Source organism: Mirounga angustirostris, unplaced genomic scaffold, assembly GCF_029215605.1.
Source record: "Mirounga angustirostris isolate CCGP_5_RB_7025 unplaced genomic scaffold, mMirAng1.0.hap1 SCAF_14, whole genome shotgun sequence".
Classification (NCBI taxonomy): domain Eukaryota; kingdom Metazoa; phylum Chordata; class Mammalia; order Carnivora; family Phocidae; genus Mirounga; species Mirounga angustirostris.
The window spans coordinates 20,156,364-20,176,471 of record NW_026991722.1 but is presented as its reverse complement, the minus strand read 5'-3'; the positions used below and the strand labels follow the sequence as shown (position 1 = coordinate 20,176,471).

The window sequence follows — 20,108 nt, the reverse complement described above, 5'->3', positions numbered from 1 at the left end:
ACTCTCCCCTATTCATGGCTTCCAGAGAATCTTTTTAAAATAAAAGAATGCATGTGAACTTTTCTCAACTCACATGGAAAAAATCTGTATTAGTTTTTTTTTTTTCCTTCCCATAGCCTACAAGGCCCAGTGTGGTCTCAAACCTACATGCATCTCCATCCCCTTTCCCCTTTTCCTTCCCATGTACTCTGCTGCTCAGTCCCACTGGCCTTTAGCAACTCCCCAGATGTCACTCACATGTCTTCTCCTGCCTCTCCTTCACAACACATGTGCTCTCTCTGCCTGGAAGGCCTCCTCTCTTCCCTCTTCTACTCAATAACTCCTGGGTGCCTTGCCTTTATGTTCAACCCAACAGAACATCATGCCATACAATTATGCCAACATCAGCCCAGTGTTTCTATTTGCAGAAAGTCTATTTTTTTTAAAGATTTTATTTATTTATTTGTCAAAGAGAGAGAGCACAAGCAGGGGGAGCAGAAGAGGGAGAAGCAGGCTCCCCGCTGAGCAAGGAGCCGGATGTGAGACTTGATCACAGGACCTTGGGGTCATGACCTGAGCTGAAGGCAGACGCTTAATGATTGAGCCACCCAGGCATCCCTGCAGAAAGTCTATTGACAACCAAAATGAGAACAACTTCCCTAATATTGATTTGGCATATTGGCTTTTAAAAAACTTTTCTTTAGCAGTGACAAGAAACCCATATCAAGAAACCTGATAGGACTGTTACACTTTGGAAGAAAAATTCCATTCAATCCAATAACCTTTTTAGCTCCAAAGCTGACAAGGGAGGGCCCATCTCTGGTGGCCCCCCAGGCTCTGGGATACCATGCTCCTTTTTTCTTCATGTGCCCCCTCTTCTCATTTTATGCTTCAGAGAAGCTTCTCCCCAAGTTTGAGTCAGACCTCCCTAATGTCATCCTGAAACAGACCCAGGGAAAAGCTCCAAGGTAGAGTGAGGAATAAGGAAGGGTCCTGTTAGGGTAGAATTCTCCTCTTCCCACTCACACCCTACTTGTTTCTCCTACTAAACAAGGCCCAAGACACTGAGAACACTAGAGAGAGGTGAGGCAGATGATCAACTCTCCTTGGTAAAAACCATGGCTCAGCCTTTAGCTCGCCATTCTGTGCAGAGACCTCACAAAAGACTTCTTGATTTGGTGCTCCTTTTCACGTGCTGCTGGCATGGCTCTTTCCCATTCGTATTGTAAATTCTGAGGGTATGTTCACTCACTCATCCATTCATTATCTACTAAACAAACACTTGGAGCAGAGCTTCTGTGTGCCAGGCCCTGTTCTAAGGTGCACAATAGTAATCCAGACAGACAAAGTCCTTGACTCAGGGATATTACATGCTAGTGAAGTAGGCAGAAAATGCAAATAAATACCACAATTCTAGACAGAGGCACCTTAGTGGATGGGAAATACAGAATTAGAGCTAGTTTGCCCTAGCTCTAATTTGCCTGGGTACAAATCCGGCCTCTGCCAGTACTAACTTTGTGATCTTGAGTGTGTTATTGATCTCCTCTGTAAAATGGTGATCATCATTGTATCTTGTTTGGCTGTTGTTAGGAGTGAAGCACTTGGAGCCCTGAGTAAGTTTTGTAGACAGAAAAAACACACAGGAAAAAGCTTGGTGTATTCAGTGCCTGCTACAAGCCTCGTGTGGCTGGAGCAATTAAGTGAAAGAAGATGAATTTAGGGGCGCCTGGGTGGCTAAGTCGTTAAGCGTCTGCCTTCGGCTCAGGTCATGATCCCAGCATCCTGGGATCGAGTCCTGCATCGGGCTCCCTGCTGGGCTGGAAGCCTGCTTCTCCTTCTCCCACTCCCTCTGCTTGTGTTCTTGCTCTTGTTATCTCTCTTTCTCTGTCAAATAAATAAGTAAAATCTTTGAAAAAGAGAGAGAAAGAAAGATGAATTTGGAAAGGAGGCAGCAGCCCCATCATACTGGAGCTTTGTACATTTCATTTTTAAGAAATGTAAAGTCATTTAAAAAATATTTGCTTTGTGTTTTGAAATGATGACACTAAGTTCTTTGCGAAAATGCTTACTAACTATAATTCAGGCTCAATATGAGCCATATTCATGAGTATTTAAGCCTTAGGAACTAATGAAGGTCAAATTCTTGTTTCCTAGTTCCATTTAATGTCAGTTTGTTTGGGTTTCTCTGGTTTGGTTAATTAGCTAAAGAGCCAAATGTGGAATCTTTGACAAATGGCTGTTCAGTACAATTCATACTGATGCACTTCATTATTAATTTATAGTTGGTTCCTGATCCTACTTAAATACTTTCGAAAACTCCTCCTATTTTGCAAAAGACATAGATACCTTCTTAGATATTTTGGGGATGGTATATAGATCACCTATAATGAATTTAAAAACAGGGCAATATGTTACAAGCATTGAGGGACCAGTGAGCAAGCATGTGTGTATTAACAATTGTTGGGGTTATGATTTCAATCTAAAATGGAACTGGAGGGTAAAAGTGGAAAATTCATACATATGCTCTTAGAAAAACAAAACTTAAGGACTGAGAGACTGGTTTTCTGTAAATGCCTGATTTACAGAAAACTGGTAACATTGGAATTTTCTGCTCTTTTATGGGAGGAGGGGCAGAGGGAGAGGGAGGGAGAGGGAGGGAGAGAGAATCTTAAGCAGGCTCCGTGCACAGCTCGGAGCCCAGTGCGGGGCTCAATCTCACAAACCTGAGTTTGTGACCTGAGCCGAAATCAAGAGTAGGAAGGCTTAACCAACTGAGCCACCCACTTAATTTCAATATTAAGAAAATATTGGAATTTTCTTAAACAATTGGAAATTGGTTGTCTCATATCAACCTTAGAAAGTTTTGCTTATGGTTTCTAGAGGCATGAACAAGAAATGACCCAGGTAGGGTTGGTTTAGCAAAATAAACTGACTTGAGCTCTGTTTGTATGACTGGACTGGTTTTGATGGCTCAGAGAATTTTCAAAGCTGGTCTCATTTATTTTTTATTTTAACAGACTCCAACTGAACTCTCCCCTCTTTACACCCCCTGCCTATAAATACAGCCCACCCCAAACCATCAACAGACTCACCTGTAGCTTGCTACAGTTTGCATGTCTCAAGTTGCAAGGCCTCTGCTATTCCCAAATAAATTCATCCTTTTGAGCTGGTCCTAGTTTACCTCTATATTTAGGTCAACAATGTCTACTTAAAAAAATTAGGACTTTTCTGTCTAAGGGAGGCTCTGTCTTTTTGGTTTGCCAGATGAATCAACACACATTAATTGAATGCTCATATCTTCAAAACATTAGGCTAAGCATTATCTTTTTTTTTAAAGATTTTATTTATTTATTTGACACAGAGAGAGTGAGAGAGAGAGAGAGAGACCATAAGCAGGGGGAGTGGCAGGCAGGCAGAGGGAGAGGCAGGCTCTGTGCTGAGCAAGGAGCCCGATGTGGGACTCGACCCCAGGACCCCGGGATCATGACCTGAGCTGAAGGCAGACGACTGAGCCACCCAGGCGCCCTAAGCATTATCTTTTAATAGGAAATATTTCTAGTATTATTCATCCTAGTCCACAAACACTCATGAGATATTTCTCTAGTGCTCAGCATTGTGCTAAGTGCTGGGAATTCCAAGGGAAGGTGATAGGATGGACTATTTTAATACTGTGTGATCAAGGCTGTGGTAGAAGAAAGTCCAGCATGCTGTGGAAACATGCAGACAAGCAGGCAGCAGATATGGAAGTTGGCGATCTCATTTAGTTTTTGTTGTTGTTGATTATCAGGTTTGCTTTTGACTAAATCAAGTGTAGAAACACATTCTCTTCAATTCCAATAACATTAGCAAGTTTCTTTTCCCTTATCAGATAGTGAAGTTTTAGTGCCCCTGGCAGGAGGCTGAATGAAAATCCCCTCCAAATAGGTCCACATCCTAATCCCTGGAGCCTGTGAATGTGACCTCACATGGCAAAAGAGACTTTGCAGATGTGATTTACTGAAGGGTCTTCAGATGGGAAGATTATCTTGGATCAGTGAGCCTAAATAATTACAAGGTTCCTTGTAGGAGGGAGGTAGGGGGTCAGAGTTAGTAAGAGATGAGATGACAGAAGCAAGAGGTGAAGAAGGGCCATGAGCCAAGGAACGCAGGTGGCCTCCAGGGGCTGAAAGAGGCAAGGAAATGAGTCTCTATCACACCCACCAAGCCTCCAGAAGGAACATGTTCCCTGTTAGTGAAATTTCTTCTTTAGGGAATCCCATAGACTACAAACCTGCACATTTTATTTCTACAAACCATACACTGTCATTCTTTACAAGTGAGAAGCTGTCTATCTCTGGTTTAGTTAATGGCTCTTATGAAGGATTAGTAAATTATTGTGAACCATTTGATCCCCCAGCTTAACCTGAATGTGGTAACTCACAGAGTGACATGACATTTCTGTGTCTCTCAGGAATCTGAGCCATCCTGGTTGGGGGCACCTCCCAAGCCCTACCCTGCCTCATGATATAAGGAAATGTAAGTGGCCAATAAACATGTCATAATGCAGATGTTCAGCTACATTAATTACCAGGGAAATCCAAATTAAAGCTACACTGAGAATTAGATTGGAAAATATTTTTTAAAAGTCTGAAAATCCAAGCATTGACAGTGATCTAGGAAAACGAGCACTTTCCACTTGTAGGAATACAGAATAGTGCAAACACTTAGGAAAATATCTTAGCATTTTCTAGTAAGTTTAAATTGTGCGTATCCTGTAACATAATAACTCTACTCCAAGACAAGTGCTAGGAAGCATGGATAAGATGTTCATAACAGCATTGTTTATCTTAACAAAAAAATTTAAAAATAAAAATAAATAAATGCAAGTCCAGAAGCATACAGTTTGTACCTTTACTACTTATGTTTCTAAAGTTATTTAGATGTGGAGTCTAACTATAAAGAAAAACAAGGGAATGACAAACAGATAATTTTGGGTGTTGGCTACTTCTGGGGGGAGGGAATATTATCCGGGAAGTTTATAATAAGCCTTCAATTGTATTCACGATTTCCACTTATTGTGATGGGCAATGTGTTTGTATTGTCATTCTTTGTATTTTTTTATTGTTAAACATATTTTTTTTGTCAAATGTCTGGAAAAATCTCATAATGTTAACAAAGGTAATTACTCTTCTACCTCTCCCAACTATGTCCAAATGGTTTTAGGAGGTAGTTGCTTTTGGAATAATGGACACAAAGTTCCTAGGATCCTTTTTCATAGGGACTTTAGCCTCCATTTGCTGCTGATCAGAGCAAAAAGAAGGATATACTAACATATAGCTATACAAGAGAATGCAGGATTGAAAGTTTCTATCAAGATAATCAAAATGGGGGGCGCCTGGGTGGCTCAGTCAGTTGAGTGACCAACTCTTGATTTTGGCTCAGGTCATGATCTCAGAGTCGTGGGATCGAGCCCCGCATGGGGCTCCACGCTCAGTGCAGAGTCTGCTTGTCCCTCTCCCTCTGCTCCTCCCCACTCCCCACTCTGTTTCTCAAATAAATAAATAAAATCGTTTGAAAAAAGATAATCAAAATGGGAACTTGGAAATCTCCAATATAATTAAACATTTTGCAGCATGAATAGAATTCTCAGACTAGAAGAGGGACACCCAATACTTGTGTGCACTAATTAACTCATGATCTTCAAGTCTGTTGGGTGTCATGTATTCACAAACAAGAGACTCTAGTAATTATAAATTACTCTGTACATTTACAGAGTTTTGTAACCACAGAACAGTAACTTGTCAGTTAGTCACCCAGTATTGATTAAGTTCTTATACATTGTGCAGTTGGGTACTAACCATTCAGGAAATTCATTTAAAAAAACAGGACTTGTCCCCCACCCTTGAGGAACTGATGTTACAATATATTTAATTACAATAGTTTGTGCTCAGTCCTGTAGCAGAGCTAACTTGGTACAATAATATCTGTGGAGAGAGAATTTAGAGTCATAGGATAAAAATGCAGAAATACAGGGGTTCCTGGGTGGCTCAATCAATTAAGCATCCGACTCTTGGTTTGGCTCAGGTCGTGATCTCAGGGTCCTGAGATTGAGTCCCCCATTGGGCTATATGCTCAGTAAGGAGTCTGCTTGAGGATTCTCTCTCACTCTCTCCCTGCTCGTGTACACAGGCCCTTCTCTCTCTCTTAAATAAATAAATAAATCTTTTAAAAATGCAGAAATACAGAAGGTAATTGAAGGGAAGGAATGTTTTCAGAAAAAGATGATGTCAAGAGAATGGACACCTGTCCAATGTCAAGTGTCCATGCTAGTCAATGAGAATCAGGAAATGATTGTGGAACAGAGACAGCAGGATGTCACCTGGATATCGACTAGATATGTAACCAATTATTAATATGGCTCTAAGCTATAACATATGTAGACCAATTTCCTAAAGCTCAAATAAAGGATAAAAGTTTGGATGTTCAAGTCATATTTGTCAAAATATTTATGCCCTGTAAGTGGTAGCCAGAATGTCCAAGGAACAACCTTTCATTATCCTGAGCTCTTGATTAAATAATTAAATTTGTTAAATTATTTATAAGAACTTGAGCAAAATCATCTCCAGTGGAAAAATTCATGTATCATAAATTAGAAAGGAAGGGAATATTATACAATAAATGTTCTGGGAAAACTGGTTAAATATTTGGGGAAAATGGAATTTAAATGTATCAAAGAATTACTTGTTGAGATCAAAATATAAAAATCAGACATAATTAGCTTAGCCTTCTAAGTTTTAAAGCTTTTGTAAGTCAAAGAGATCATTCTTTTTTTCTTGTTTGAGACTTGGATCTGTTTATTAACAGAAGGAAAAAAGGAAAGAGGAATCTCAGAAGACACAGTGCAAGGGTATGTCTAGCTTACATGTTTATGGACATTATGAACAACAGACTTGCCCTGTTTGACAAAAGGCAATTTGGGACAAAGCCTACAAAGACGTTTACATTGTGTCTAACTTCAAATTAAAACAAAGGGTCCAAATGTCATTCTACAAAGCCTTAACTGTGCTGAAATGGATATTTGTAAAACATGGTGGTAAAAGGAAGAGCTTAGAAGTCTGTGGACATGACATTTAAAAAGAATATCCTCTTCAGTACTTACTGTTTATACTTCAGAGCTTTGAAAATTGAAGTTCATAATTATTATTTGGTAATAAATCTGTCACAAGTTAATGTTGAAATTCCACTGAGGAAAAAACACAAAATGCTTTTATATTTGGGTTCCTTTGATTATATGTTTACTGTGATTTCTCATAACTTTATTTAAGTCTTTTCTCCCTTCCTTCCATTCTTTCATTTGATTTGATCAAATCAAGTCCCTGCTGTTTCATCCCACAATGGTTGTATGTGCACTTACAAAGACAGGGAGAAGGGAAAACTGGACACTTATAGACAGGTTTATAAGATGAAAAAGAACAGTTTTCCAGGAGTAACACAACAGTTTTTGCTTCTAAAACCAGTTAGGCAAGTCTCTGAGGATTCTTTTTTTTTCTTTTAAAGATTTTATTTATTTATTTGAGAGAGAGAGACTGAGAGAGAGAGCACATGAGAGGGGGCAGGGTCAGGAGGGTCAGAGGGAGAAGCAGACTCCCTGCCGAGCAGGGAGCCCGATGCGGGACTGGATGCGGGACTCAATCCAGGGACTCCAGGATCATGACCTGAGCCGAAGGCAGTCGCTTAACCAACTGAGCCACCCAGGCGCCCAAGTCTCTGAGGATTCTTATAAATAGACACTGTGATATAAAACACACAGCTTGACCACATTCTGTAAGACAGACAACACTGAGGGTCATTTGTCCCATTTCAAAGAAATCATTATTTTTTTAAAGATTTTATTTATTTATTTGACAGAGAGAGACACAGCGAGAGAGGGAACACAAGCAGGGGCAGTGGGAGAGGGAGAAGCAGGCTTCCCACCCAGCAGGGAGCCCGATGTGGGGCTCGATCCCAGGACCTTGGGATCATGACCCGAGCCGAAGGCAGACGCTTAATGACTGAGCCACCCGGGCGCCCCTCAAAGAAATCATTCTTAAAGAAAAAATAGGAAAAGTAAAGTGCTGGAAAATATTTGCAACACATGGGGTAAAAAAGTCATTGGTATCTTTTTAAAATTTTTTTAAAGATTTTATTTATTTATTTCAGAGAGAGAGCACACAAGCAGGGGGATGGGAGACAGGCCGAGGGAGAAGCAGGTTGCCCGCTGAGCAGGGAGACCGATGTGGGGCTCGATCCCAGGACCCTGAGATCATGACCTGAGCTGAAGGCTGATGCTTAACCAACTGAGACCCCTGGGTGCCCCAAGTCATTGGTATCTTGATACATATGATGTTCACTAGAAAAAGGAGTACTGAACCATAATAGTTGAATTGCCTGAAACATGAATAAACATAAATATGAACATGAATAAACACATGTGAATATATAAATATTAATGCTTTATAAATATGAATACTGAATAATATGTAAGTGTGGTTATTAATATCTTTAATTTTAGAGTTATGAAACAAAGGAAATGTCAACATACACACACACACACTTTTTTTTCTGACCTGATTAGCCAAGACTGAGGAAATGGTCAAGCAAGGAGAATGTAGGGAGTAGGGCTGTATTGTGACATTGTTTTGTTTTTTCCCTAAAAGACAGTATTGATTTATTTTAGAGAGAGATAAAGTGTGAGCAGGGGGAAGGTCAGAGGGAGAGTCTCAAGCAGAGTCCCTGCTGAGTGTGGAGCTGGATATTGGGCTTGATCCCAAGACCCTGATACCATGCCCTGAGCTGAAATCAAGAGTTGGATGCTTAACTGACTGAGCCATCCAGGTGCCCCCATCTTGTGACATCGTTAGTGACAGTGTAATCTGGTACAATTTTCTTCGACAATTTGGCAATTTTTATTGAGTTCTGATCTAATTAATTCTACTTCTAGATTGCAACCTAAAAAAAAATCACAAATTGTGAAAAAACTGTTTTTCAAAATCAAATATATTGAATCAGTAAAAGAGAAACAACCTGAATACTTCAGCAATGGAAACATGGTTAAATAAACTCTTACTTTCATGTAATGGACTGTTATGTGATCAATAAAACACACAAAACCAAACAGAAAGGAATAAGTATCTTTAGATATGCATTGAAAAAAGTCTGTATGGAATCCATCACATTTCAATAGTGGATAAACAATTATTTTCTAATTTCTGAACTATCTTCAAAATGTATATTTATATTTATATTACTTTATATATTTATATTTATATCACTTTTTAAATTTATTTTATACTTTACAAATATACTTATATTTATATTATATTTATATATATTTATATTACCTTTATATTATATTTATATTACTTTTATTTATTTATAAATATTTATATTTATATTACTTTTCTAATTGGAAAGACATATATGAAATCAGATGTTTCATAACCTAATGGAAAAAATGATAAGAGAAGATAGTAAATTGAGGGGAGTGAGTAATGGAAACTAAAGTTAATGTATTATAATGGAAGGATGAATCTCTTCTGGTGGATGCTTTTTTTTTTTTAAATAGTCATAGAACATTGTTTTAAAACTGAAGTACAAAAGAAATCCAAAAAATCATAAATGAATGCAATTCATGTATGTTACTTCATATCTTATTTACATCAGAGTATTCATCTACTAAGTGATTTGTTTATTCGATTTCCATCTGAAGAATCAATTTTCCGGTTCTACATGGGTTTTTGACTTAGATTCGGGGTTGAATTTCTGCTATGCAGCAACTATTGGTTTTGCAACTTGAAGGACATTTCTTAAACTCCTTGAGGGTTAGTTTCCTCATCTGTAATATGGCCATAATACTTTTTCATAGGGCATTTTTGAAGGTTAAAGTACTTTATGTACCTATTGTAGTCCTGGACACGTAAGTGTTTGCTTTTATGAGATTAGAGAAAAATGTTTTCACAAAGAAGCATTGAATTTTGTATATTTTAGTATATATGAACACTTACATCAATATATGTTGTCTATATATTTATATATAATATATAGTTAATATATAAATTTATGTATAATTGTTAACATTTCAGTATATATATACTTATATATATTTACATAGTACATATATATTTTAGTATATACATATAATGTATGTATCATAAAACTCCATTTATGGGGCACTTGGGTGGCTCAGCCAGTTTAGGGTCTGCCTTCTGCTCAGGTCGTGATCTCGGAGTCCTGAGATCAAGCCCCACGTGGGGCTGGCTCCCTGCTCAGCAAGGGGTCTGCTTCTTCCTCTCCCTCTGCCCCTGCCCTCCTGCTCATGCTCAATGTCTCTCTCTCGCTCTCTCAAATAAATAAATACATAAAAGCTTTAAAAACAACACCACCACCACCAAAACTTCGTTTATTTTAGGGTGTTTTAACTTCTATTATTTTGGTCTATCAATTTTTTTTTCATACTCTACTGAGCTTCTAGATAACTTTCTCAGAATTCTACATTTCCCTATTGGGGATTCCATAGCAACAGGAGAGAATCCCGAAATTGATCTTCTTCTTCTTTTTTTTTTTTTTTTGATTTCTATCTGATCTTCAGAGCCGAGAAGAAGCACAAATGTCAATTAACATTGACATAGGAATCAACTTCCATTACAACAGAACCGAGAAACAATCTCTTCAGTTCTTCTAAGGATTCCGAGCAATTGCCTCTCCATTTTCCTTTGTGGATAAAGCAAAAGAAGCCCAGCAAGTGTCCGCAGAAATCCAGATGCAGGCTGGCTGCTACGCTCTAGCGCTTTGTGATCTTGGCTGAGTAACCAGCATTCAGTAGCTGGGCAAAAGCGACAGACTTACGCGCTTGTTCCTTTCTCTGGGGAGTAATATTTCAATCTTTGATGGTCAGGGTGGAAATCAAACCTACAGGGCTTGGGTCATGAATGCTTAGACCAGACCATAAAACTGAAGGTTTAGGTTCAAGTCTGAGCATCGATAATAATTAATATACTTGCAGAACCAACAAATAAACAAAACAGAGGCTGTGCATGAGCTCACTGGTGCACAATGATTAACACAAAGAATGTGACGCCCCAGCAGTGACTTGTTCCCTGCTGAGAGGCACCAAAGTCCGGTGGCCTGAGCACCTTTCATGAAGTGAGGCACTAAACCCCAGGGTAAGAAGCTATTTAGGCTGGTGTTGAAAGAGGGCACCATCATTAGACAAACCTCAACCTTAATTACCATAAAGCAACTGGATTTTTTTCTCTCTTTTTTAACCAGGCCACAGGTACAGCAACTAGTTTATTTTATGGTTTACTTCTGTGACATCAGGCCTTGAAACTACAGATTTCAGGCATCAAGCCTAGCCAAAATGCAAATGGAGCTTCCACGTTACTGTCAGAGACTTGTTAAGAACTCAGAGGAAAGAGAGGGTATTGAAAAAAATCAGAAAGAATTTTATTAGAGCTCTCCAACGTATCTCAATAAGTACTTACTTTTAACTTATATCATACACAGAGAAATTGTCATGTTTGGTGCCTATTTATAAGATGAACACCCATGTTATCACACTCAGGTCAAAAGTAGGATACTTCCAGCCCCTCTTGAGTCCCTCCACATTGTATCCAGCCCCAATTCTGCTTTTCTCCTTCCCCTGAGACGTAACCACTATTATGAATTTTATGTTAATCTTTTCCTTGCTTTTTAAAAAATGGATGTATCACTTATGAATGTATCTCTAAACAAGACAATTTAGTTTAATGTGTCTGTTATTTTTCCCACTACATTTTATTTGTCAGAATCATAGATTTGATGTGTTTAGTAATAGTTTATTCATTTTCATTGGTGAAAGTATTTTATTGTACAAATATATCACAATTTACTTATCTATTCTGCTGTTGATGTGAATTTGGGGCATTTTCAAAAAATTGATAAATAATGCTACTATAAACATTCGTGTGTGTGTGTGCGCATGTGTGTTTCCTCTGGGAACATACTAGGAGTGGAATTGTTAGATCATATAGTATATGAATATCTTCAAATTTACTAGATAATATCAAATGCTTTTCAAGTTGTCTTACCAATTTATGATGCTGCTAGCCATATATTTATTTAGGATTTCATGATGGTTTGCTCATTTAAATTTCATAATTTTTTTCCATTTAAAAGTAGTACACCTCTATTAGTAGATTTATTTCTAGATACTTGAAAATGTTCTTTAAATATCTCTTTAGGTTTTTAGTTTCCTGAATATCTGTTGCTGACATACAAAACTATGAAACAGTTACTTATACAAAACAAATTTAAATAAATTTAATTATAAGTCATTTAATATTTGCTTAATGAGAAGTCCAGAGGTTTGGAATTCGTTACATACTTTTTTTTTCATGAATCTACTTATCACACAATAAGACATGTCTGCTTTTGAATTAGGATATGTATAAATTTATTAATATTTTGGAAATTCATGTCATTAGCCTCCCTGCTGGAAGTTGTTGGCTTACAGGAAATGCATGATTAAGAAGGATTAAAAAGTCATTTTTTTCTCCATTCCATACTGCATGCCACATTGTCAAAGGCCCAGGGAGCATTAATTCTCAGATTGATGTAAAACATCACTTCAGTTTTGCATGCTGTATCATGTGAACTTTTCCATGGGAGAAATGGAAAGGTACCAAAGACATTGTTTCTTTTCTAGTTCTTGCTCATCAAAAAGGTTGGGGTTCATAAGAAGTGGTGACATCATTACATAGCCTAAACAACACAAATTTACATAGAAGCAGATCAGATTTACCGTGGATAATCCTTGATTCATACAATCAGGAGCTAATGAAGTATACTTATTTCCTATTTTTATCTTGATTTTTGGCTGAAACCATTTTAGTAAGTTTTTATTTCCCTTGTCCATCTCAGTATAGCCACTGACTTCAACAGCACCATAGATTTTATTCACCATTCACCTAAATCAATCGTGACCCTGTAATCTCAATATTTTTTTATTTCTGGAAAATTTTGAAATTAGTCATTACCATAATCCCTCTGCTTAGCCACAGAATATTCTGTAATGTTCATAATCAAGGAGTGGCTGTGTGGGTTTTTTTAAGAAACAAAAGCTAAATTCCTAACCCATGAGAAATCAAGTTTTCGTGATTTAAATAAATTGTGTGAGATAAGGAGGGCAAGGGTTTTTATCTGCTCAGAATCCTGGAGTCATTCTTACAGCTGAGATAGCTTTCTGCATGTTGTTTTTCTGAAGGGAGCAAATTTTTCTATTTGTTTTTCCTCAGCAAGTGTACATCGTGTACTTTGGGGTTGAATTTGGAAATTTTTTTGGAAAATAGATGATTATTGTTTTACATAATCCAGATTGAATAAATCCAGTTATTAATTTAACATAAATCCAGGATTTTCCAACTTCTCATACACAAAGTGAGTATAGACATCTCTGGAGTTGCATTTGAGATACCAGCACCCTCAGAATGCATGGTGACCGGCATCATGCTGTGGATATTGAACAGAGTCCAGTAGAGCTGGTGAGTACCAACGCCTTGCTTTCCTGTCTCATAGTGTTGCTTTCAACATTTAACATGTAACACTTCAAGAAAGTTAGGTTGCGTTTTTCTGATTTTGCTATTATAGGACGAAAGGAATCTTAGATGTTATTACCAGTAATCACAAGTGTTGAGGGGGGTTATTTAATATGCCAGATACTGCTTTTCATATCATTTGGGAATTGTGCATTAGACTTTTTGCCTAAATTTTTATATTTTGCCTGAATTTTGACATTTGTATAATAAGGTACTTGTAGACAAAATTTTTAGTAAATTATTTGGAATGTTGTTTATAGCACACATTAATATTATTTATTATTTATTTATGTTTATTTTATTATTTATTATTATATATTTGATCCAATGAAAATATTTATTCTCATTGGCCTATTTGTGTGTATTTAAAGTAGTAATGTATGGAAAATGTCTCACGAGGAGACTTATGCTGCAAATGTGTTACTCTAGTAATATAAAATCATATTTCTTAGAACGTGTATGGGGTCTCATTCCTCATTCAAACAAATCTCTTCATTTTACACATCAGGGAATTGAAACATTAAGAGTCCACTTAGCCAATGGCAGAGTCAGAAATAGAACTCAGATTTCTCATATATAAGCTTATTTTTAAAAAAGATTTTATTTATTTATTTGAGAGAGAGAGTGAGCAAATGAGAGAGAGAGAGAGAGAGAGATAATCATGAGCAGAGGGAGAGGGAGAAGCAGGCTCCCTGCTGAGCAGGGAACCCGATGTGGGGCTCCATCCCAGGACCCTGAGATCATGACCTGAGCCAAAGGCAGAAGCTTAACTGATTGAGCCACTCAGGCACCCCTATAATCTCATTATAAGAAACTACTTTTCAGAAAACTTTACTACTACGTTCATAATAAGGAAAAATGAATTTTAAATCAACCTGAGTTTGTAGAACCAAGAGATGAATCAGAAGAAATAAATAGAAAGATAGACTTGATAAAAGAATTGTTTTGCCACTTGAAGGTTATATTTGTGATCACTTTTGGGATTCAACAACTAGACTGTCATAAACTTCATTTATAGGATGACTCATATTTCAGGGAAGTTACAAAATGTCATTGCTTTAATAGCATGTATACATCATTTTATTTCCTTCTCCTTTTCATTATAAATAAAATGTGAGTTATGTTATTTCCCCACATGCCAAAATCTATACAATTTATTCCACTAGGCCAAATGATTAGATAATCTAGCTTAAAAAACCCAAGCAAACAAACAAAAACAAACAAAAAACACAAATAGTGAAACTGACTTCTGAAACCATAAAAAGGAATGTTTGGATTTCCCTTTTTTTTTCTTTTTGTAATCTGACAGTCTATAACTTCTTAGATCCCCCAAAACAACAGGTAGAAAATTTTTTTTACAATTACTGAGTTTATTTGCTTATTTTAGAGCATTTGGAAAATATGACAATAACAAAGAAAAAAGAAAAAATCACCCATGATCCCGCCCAGAAAAAAAAAAAAATCACTGCTAATATTTTGCTTCCTGTCCTCTCTCCCATCCAAACTAATTTTATTCTTATAATTGCTTTATTTTGCCATGTGAAATTTTTGTCAATTTACCTAAGTTTTTCCTCCCCAAATCCCATAATGATATTAATTAAAATTCAGAGATGTGAAAGCTTATACTGCTGAAGTTTTTTTATGAGGACATTTATCAAAGTTGTCTTTTTGTTCCTCAGTAAAGTTTTGTGGTTTTCTTTATATAAGTCCTATAGCATTTGATATGCTTGGCCATTTTATATTGCTTTATTACTACGAATAGCAGTTGCTAGGACATGCACACACACAGAAAATAAGTGCTGTTACATATATTTTTCATATTTTTATAATCAGCCAATTTAATGAGTTCTTATTCCTTTTGAGAGATTGTATGGTTGATTATTTGGGATCTTGTTTGTAAACAGTCATATGATGTAGAAAAAAATGTTAATTTTATCTTCACATTTCCGTTATTCACACATACTGATGAGAACTTCTAGAAAAACATTACCTACTATTGGTGTTAGGAGACGTTCTTCACTTCTCCTGACTTTAAAGGAAAGTGCCTGATGTCTCACTGTTAAATATGATGTTAGTCAGTGTTTTGAGGTAAACATTCCTTGTCACATTTGGGAATTACTATTTTATTTGTAGTTCTTTGAGATTTGTATTGTTTGTCTGCTTTTGTCAAGACTGAATGCTGAAATTTGTGAAAATGATCCTTGGGCACCTATTGAATCAATTATTTTATTTTTTCTTCATTGATCACTTGGTGGGAAAAACGTATTTGTACAATTCCTATCATACCATTTATTAGAGTTTCAGATTCTTCTAGAACTTGGTTGGTTCTTCATTTAATACATGTTCGATTCACATCATTTATATGTGCTTCATTTGTTTATGTTCCCAGATAAAACTTTCTTCATCTTTAAAATAAGACTTGTTTGCTTGTTTATTTATTTAAAATGTCTTTCTCTGCAGTTGCCCAGAAATCCATACTGTTTGAATGAAGGAACCCGCTGTTGTTGTAGATTACCCACTGTGACCCTCCAGCCGCAGTGGGTAAGATTTGGGACTGGGAGTAGGTGGGGAGTCTTTAGCAGTCCGTGGACCACTGGTGAAATGGGGAAGGCAGGCCCTGCTCTACAAACTCTGCTGGGCTCTCATGTCCTTTCACCCCTCACTGGCCCCACTTCTCCTGTGCTGCCTGTCCACAAGCTTCTGGTGACACCTGGGACCCACAACCCCCAACAGTTTGTCAGGGCTTCATTCTATTCCTTGAAGACCCTACCCATACCAGAGCTAATACATTTTGTATTTTGATGTCTTTCCAAGCTCAATGAAAGTCCTCGTATGTATGTTTAAGAAATAAAAATGTATTTAAAAAATATTTTTCTAATTATAAAATTTCAATATGTAATATGAAAAGAGGAGATAATAATGAGCAAAAGAACACCTGCAATTTTCCATCACTCAAAGATAACCAATCTAAATGTTTTGATATGCGTTTTCAAAATTTTCTTAACCATGAGGACTAGCTAGATAATTTGATTTATATTGCGATATTAGTAGCTGATAATAACAGTAATATATTCCAAAGGCAATCTATTTGCATTTGAGATGATGCCTTATTGCTTTAGTACAAAGGGGTAACTCAGAGGGAACTTTCTGTCCTCATGGACTTGTGGACAAGTTGTGTGTGTGTGTGAGAAGAGAGATAAAGAGAGAGAGAGGGAGGGAATAAGAGAAAGAGACAGCTGATAAACTGTACTTTAAATTATAGCATTTGGAGTAATGAAACAGGTTAGCCTTATTCTAATTGAAATCAGTTACCTAAGTCACTATGTCATTTGCTGAAATATTCACTTTTCATAATTCATTGCAGGTTACAGCAAAACCATGGTCACTCTGGAAAACATTTCTGGTGTGTCTTTTGGCCTGTCTAATTGCCACAGCGCTTGTTGTTCTGGTCTTATATTTGGTCCACTTTGGCAAGCCCACCGACAGTAACACTATCATCATTCACGCAGATGGAAAGTCGAATCATGTCACCTGCATCCCTGGTTCTACCCCATCTCCTGCCTCATCAACCCTGCCTGGATCTCCTACCCCTGTGCCCGACCAAAGCTCCTCTGCCAAGGCGTCTCCATCTTCTATGGAGATGACCAAAACAACAACACTGGAGCATGAAATTATCATTGAAGATCAAAAATGACATTTTGAGCCCTTAGCACTCCTCCAGCCAGATCAACACTCTCACCCAGGAGGAGGCATGTCCAGGTGTCCTCTCTTCCCTGCCAAGAGGTTGCAAAGCATTTGGCTTCATGAGAGCTTGCCCTTTGTGCTCCAATCATTTGCTGTATTCCCATATGGTAATGACTCAGTCTTGCGCCCTCCAATGTTCAAATGATTGGAAAAAAATTTTTTTTCAACTGAGCCTGATTGATTCATTCAGGCAGGAGCCCAGAGCTTGCTTTTCATCCCTCCTATACAACCAACTTTATTCTTCACAAATGGGGGTTTTAACTGAGAAAGAGGCTGCCAGGTGGATCCCGCTCTACTTTACTCCCTGCCTGTTGGTTCTTAAGCCAGTATTTACCATCTAGTTGTTGCTTATTTTACAATCTCATATACTTCACTATTTTCAGCATTTGTATTCCAATAGGGAGAAGGAAATACTCAATTAAAGTAGTTAATGAGTAAGAGTTTTTAAATACCTGTTGGTTATTATAGACACATTTCTCTTGTTGGGAAACCCAGAAAAGAGATTAGTGAGGTTAGGAATAATCAAGGAAGATTTTGGAGAAAAACTAAGAGTTGAAAAAGGGTGAAAAATTGGACTTAGGTCAGGTCATGATCCCAGGGTCCTTTTGTATTGTATTTCGTTTTGTGTTTTATACTACAATTTAGAGGGCACATTGCTTGCAATTTGCTATGAAACACAAGACTTGTTCAATATTTATATTGAGTGTTTAATATTCACTAAAAGCAGACACATTTCATTCTGGGAAAGACTTCTGAGTTAAATGAACCTGCCCTTTCCACCCCCAACCTCCAAACTCTACAAAAGTGTAAGACTGCCTCAGACAAGGAGGTTTCCTACCCAAAGATTCAGCACTATGAGTGGACACTAAAGCCTTGTTATCCAGCTTCCAACTTCTGATTGTCTTTTGCACACCGTTAGAGGTTCTGGAAGCACTGTTTTGTTTTCCTAAAGCAAAAGGCTTTGTGTTCTATATAACTCTAGGTTGATTTGGCTGCAGTCAATAATAGGCCATATAGACTTTGAGGCCTTACTGAATACTTCGACTCCACAAAAGAAAGATCAGAAATATGGTCATTCCTTACAAAATTATATATGGGCAGCTAGTATTATTTTTCAGACACCAAGAGATGTCCAAATTTGAGTCTTTTTTTTTTTTTAAAGATTTTTTTTTTTTTTTATTCATGAGAGACAGAGAGAGAGAGAGAGGCAGAGGGAGAAGCAGGCTCCCAAGGAGCAGGGAGCCCGACGCGGGACTCGATCCCAGGATGCTGGGATCATGACCTGAGCCGAAGGCAGACGCTTAACCATCTGAGCCACCCAGGCGCCCACCAAATTTGAGTCTTAAAAAAGAATTTTTATACCACAAATATCATTTGATAATACAACTTAAGAATGATGAAAGTTGTTATATACATTTTAGAAAAGAAATGTCATAAAGTTCTAGATAAGGTTAATAAACACAAGGGAGTAAATGTGCGTGCATTTTCCCCTAGTACGATCTTAAACCAATTTGTTTCTATTGTAGTTTTTATTTAAATGCTTGTGAAGAAGAAAGACTAAACTCACTAGGTTCAAATGTACTTCCTAATATAATTTAAACTTCACTTTGTGATATAAAAGTAAAAAAAGCGGGGCACCTGGGTGGCTCAGTCGGTTAAGCGTCTGCCTTCGGCTCAGTCATGATCCCAGGGTCCTGGGATCGAGCCCCACATCGGGCTCCCTGCTCGGCAGGAAGCCTGCTTCTCCCTCTCCCGCTCCCCCTGCTTGTGTTTCCTCTCTCGCTGTCTCTCTCTCTGTCAAATAAATAAATAAAATCTTTAAAAAAAAAAAGTAAAAAAAGCTTCTTTAAAAAGACCGAAAATAAACTTACTGCTAATTAAAATTAAAAAAGAAAAAGTTCTATATTCTAGAAGCCATGCTAAGTAACTAGATGTTGTAATAAGAGCTGTTATTTACTTCCTTTACTTTTATAGATACTACAGAATGTGGTATGGTAACATGGGAATGTGGTATGGTAACATGGTAACATACCCCTTTATGTTCAAGGAGAATCTTAGCAATGAATTTCCTACATTAAATATTGGGTTGGAGGATATTGTAATTAAGTTATCTGAGATCATCGGGTTTCTGTGCTTTGTCAAATAGAGATATAAACAAGCTCTTGGATTTTTTTTTTTTTTTGCTTTAGACTTTTATGGTTTAATAAAGTATTAAAATAGTAATCAGAGTTGTGGAAAATATCTTCACAAGTTAAAATACATAACTGGAACAAAAATTTTATGAAGTACTGTTAAAATAATAAGTGAAGTGTGTATAGTCAATAAATGTAATCGCCCAGTTTTAATGATTTATTCAGCAAATATTAAAACCATATATAAGCACTAATATTTATTGTTTCAAAAATTTATTCACTGTATTTGATTGATAGTAATATATTTTAAATTAGTCAGGAAGCTTCTCTATTTAAAACATCTGCTACATAGCCTTTTGTAAGTCTGTTCTTAAGCACAAAGTAACTTTATGCTAAGTTTACAAATTCGCTTCACCAAGTAAGAGTGTAACTAACTTCTTTAGAGGCTTTACTGGAAAATGTCTTACTGGGCATTTTGTTTCCCCCAAGGCTCATTGATCTATACTGAAAATTTGCTGTAATAGGTAGCCCAGCTCCATGATGACATAAGCCACTCAGGTCAAGGAGCCCAGCTCCATGATGATAAGCCACTCACTCTGATAATGTGCAGTTTCAACAGGTTTTAAACTTTGAAACTATAGCTGACAACATTGACTCCATC

The 20,108-nt window shown here is 37.1% G+C and overlaps 1 protein-coding gene across 2 annotated transcripts; it reads left to right on the top strand.

The window, feature by feature from the left end:
* The first annotated feature begins 13,171 nt into the window (after positions 1 to 13,171).
* DYNAP (dynactin associated protein) lies at positions 13,172 to 19,701 on the top strand. 2 transcript variants are annotated; one of them, XM_045886679.3, is made up of 3 exons: positions 13,177 to 13,517; positions 16,032 to 16,112; positions 16,936 to 19,701. In XM_045886679.3, exons 1-3 carry the CDS (start codon positions 13,464 to 13,466, stop codon positions 17,263 to 17,265), a joined length of 465 nt encoding a protein of 154 aa, XP_045742635.2. In that variant the 5' UTR covers positions 13,177 to 13,463; the 3' UTR covers positions 17,266 to 19,701. The 2 variants fall into 2 exon arrangements, with proteins under 2 accessions (XP_045742636.1, XP_045742635.2); XM_045886680.3 differs by lacking the exon at positions 16,032 to 16,112 and having other exon boundaries at positions 13,172 to 13,517.
* Positions 19,702 to 20,108: the final 407 nt, after the last annotated feature.